The sequence below is a fragment of the Portunus trituberculatus genome, chromosome 1 (assembly GCF_017591435.1).
Source record: "Portunus trituberculatus isolate SZX2019 chromosome 1, ASM1759143v1, whole genome shotgun sequence".
NCBI classification, from domain to species: domain Eukaryota; kingdom Metazoa; phylum Arthropoda; class Malacostraca; order Decapoda; family Portunidae; genus Portunus; species Portunus trituberculatus.
In genome coordinates, this window is record NC_059255.1 from 4,980,248 (window position 1) to 4,982,747 (window position 2,500).

At 63.1% G+C, this 2,500-nt stretch overlaps 1 protein-coding gene across 2 annotated transcripts in view; it reads right to left on the reverse strand.

Moving 5' to 3' along the window:
• Window positions 1–520: 520 nt before the first annotated feature.
• The window catches only part of LOC123515389 (single-minded homolog 2-like), a 19,932-nt gene continuing 17,952 nt past the window's right edge, over window positions 521–2,500 (reverse strand). For both annotated transcript variants that reach the window (XM_045274033.1, XM_045273953.1), the window contains exons 7-8: window positions 2,335–2,500; window positions 521–1,872 (exon numbers count right to left, since the gene is read on the reverse strand). The exon at window positions 2,335–2,500 is cut by the window's right edge and continues 295 nt beyond it. In XM_045274033.1, coding sequence (XP_045129968.1) covers window positions 1,024–1,872; window positions 2,335–2,500 — 1,015 coding nt within the window. In that variant the 3' untranslated portion in view covers window positions 521–1,023. The remainder of the gene's footprint in view (window positions 1,873–2,334) is intronic.

Below are 2,500 nucleotides of genomic sequence, written 5' to 3' on the forward strand. Positions count from 1 at the left end.
GTAATAGATTAGGTTTGGTCAGGTTAGGTTTGGTTAGGTTAGGTTAGGTTAGGTTAGGTTTGAACCGTTGGGTGTCTAGAGGCAGAGGAGGTGTTGGAGGCAGTGAGGGACAAATAGCATGTCTGGGACCCGAGAAATGATTAGTACAACAAAAATTTGCTAGTGTAATTACAATAGATGAGATCGCTGCCAGCCTGTCTCTCTCCGCTGACTGTTTCCCTGTTTCCCTGTTTCCCAGTTTCCCTGTTTCCCAGTTTCCTGTTTCCCTCTGTGCTGGGTGTTGTTGGAGGTGAGGATTAAACACTTGTCAGGATTTAATTTGATCGCAGTCGTGTATAGTCAAGATGGATATTTTGCTTCTAAGATATGCGAGCCAACCAGCCCATACTTCCCAGCCGCTGTGTGTGAAGGTGTTCCGGGTGTCAAGGTTCTGTCTAGACTTCCAGCGGTTAGCACTGCCTCCCCCCCCAGCACAGTGACAGGTGTGAACTCGCTCTAACGCAGACAATAAAACACAAGGTCATTATGTAAATAGAATGATATATATTTTGTGTATTTATATATAACTCTCAGGGTAAAGATTGCACATTGTTATAGTACACACACCGTCTCTCTCTCTCTCTCTCTCTCTCTCTCTCTCTCTCTCTCTCTCTCTCTCTCTCTCTCTCTCTCTCTCTCTCTCTCTCTCTCTCTCTCTCTCTCTCTCTGGGTCTAGTGTATCTATCGGGGTGTCTATCGGTCTAAGGGTCTGTACAGACAGCCCGCCCCGCCCCACACCCCGCCCTGCTGCTGCTGCTGCTGCGGCTGCTGGTGCCGCCGCTCCTGGCGGAGGCATGGCTGTGTGGGAGGGAGTGTGAGGGGGTGGGGGGGAGTGGTGATAGGGTGTTCTCTCCTTACCTCCTGCCGTGGCCGACGAGACGCCTGTGTGCGCGACACAGGCGTCCGTGGCACACACACACACACACACACACACACACACACACACACACACACACACACACACACACACACACGGACACAGGCTCACAGCGCCGCGGGGTGCAGGGTCCTGAGGGGGACGGGAGGGTCGTCGAGGGCGGGAAGCCAGGGGGCGGCGCGGTGGGGGGAGAGGTCTGTGGTCCAGGGGGGCAGCTCCCCTGCTTCCAGGGAGGGCACACGCTGGTCGCGGCCAAGAGCGTCGTGCGCGGCGTCGAATGTGAAGGCGTGCAGCTTGGTGTTGGTGTGCGTGGGCGTGTGTGCGGGCGTGGGCGTGGGCGTGGCGGCGGCGGGGTAGGGCGGCGTGACGTAAGAGAAGTCTGGGTACTCTGGCACCTCCTGTGTGGGCGACGCCTTCCAGGGCGCCTCGGGCCGCAGCTCCGGCGATGCCGCGCCCTTGTGTGTCCCGCGGGATGCCACCCGCACCGCCACGGGTGTCGCCACCGCCACGCCGCCGCCGCCCTCCGCCACCGCCGCCGCCACGGGTGTGAGCGGCGAGCGGCGAGGCGAGGCGAGGGGCGAGGAGCCCTTCTTGCCCGGGCGGTGCGCGGGCGCGGGCGCGAGGGTAGCAGCGTGGGCGTGCGTGTGTGCAGGCGCGTCGGGAGAGCCCCAGGCGGGGGCGCCGTCCCTGGGGTAGTCGAGGCCGCCTGGCGCCGGCGTCTGTGGGTGGTGGTGGTGCTGCTGCTGCTGGTGCTGGTGCTGGTGTTGTTGCTGCTGCTGCTGGCGTGATGAGTAGTGGTGGTGGTGGTGGTGGTGATGATGGTAGTGCTGCAGCTGCGCCGCGGCGTAGGCTGAAGACAGCGGGTGCGGCGCCGCGGCGGGCGTGGCGGCGTGCAGGTGGCTGGCGCCGCTGGTGAGTGCCGTGGAGGGCAGGTAGGGAGCCGCTGCGGCGTCCGTCTGGGGGGAGAGAAGAGTCACGGCGCGCCCCTCACCCCTCCCTGTCCCTCACCTCATCCCCCTCCCCTCCCTTCTTGCCTGCTTGCCTGTCCCCTACTCCCTCTCCCCTCCTCCTTCCTCCCTGCTGTGGCGCCTGCATCCAGTACTCAGTACTCACTCACTCACTCAATCACTCAATGACGAAGTCACTCACTCATTCTCTCGCTCACTCATTCACTCACTCACTCACTCACTCACTCACTCACTCACTCTTTCACTCACTCCCACCCACCACTCCGTCAGCCCCGCACACAGGTGAGGCCCACAGGCTACAGCTCCCCGCCCCCTCCCTCTTGTGGCCGGCCAGTGCCCGGGGCGGGGCGCCAGGCACTGAGGGATGGGGCGGGGCGGCTTGGTGGCCCGTGGACCTCAGGAGGCGGCCCTTCCCCAAGGGCACGCGTGCGCCGTGTTGCAGGCACCCACCTGATAGGTGACGACGGGCGGGTAGTAGGCGTGCACGCGGTGGGCGGTGGCGGCGGCGTGCGCGGCGGCGTGGGCGGCGGCGGCGTCGTAGGCGAGGCCGTACTGCAGCTTGGAGTGCACGGTGTAGTAGTGGTAGAGCCAGGCGTTGGCGCGCAGCACCGCCGCC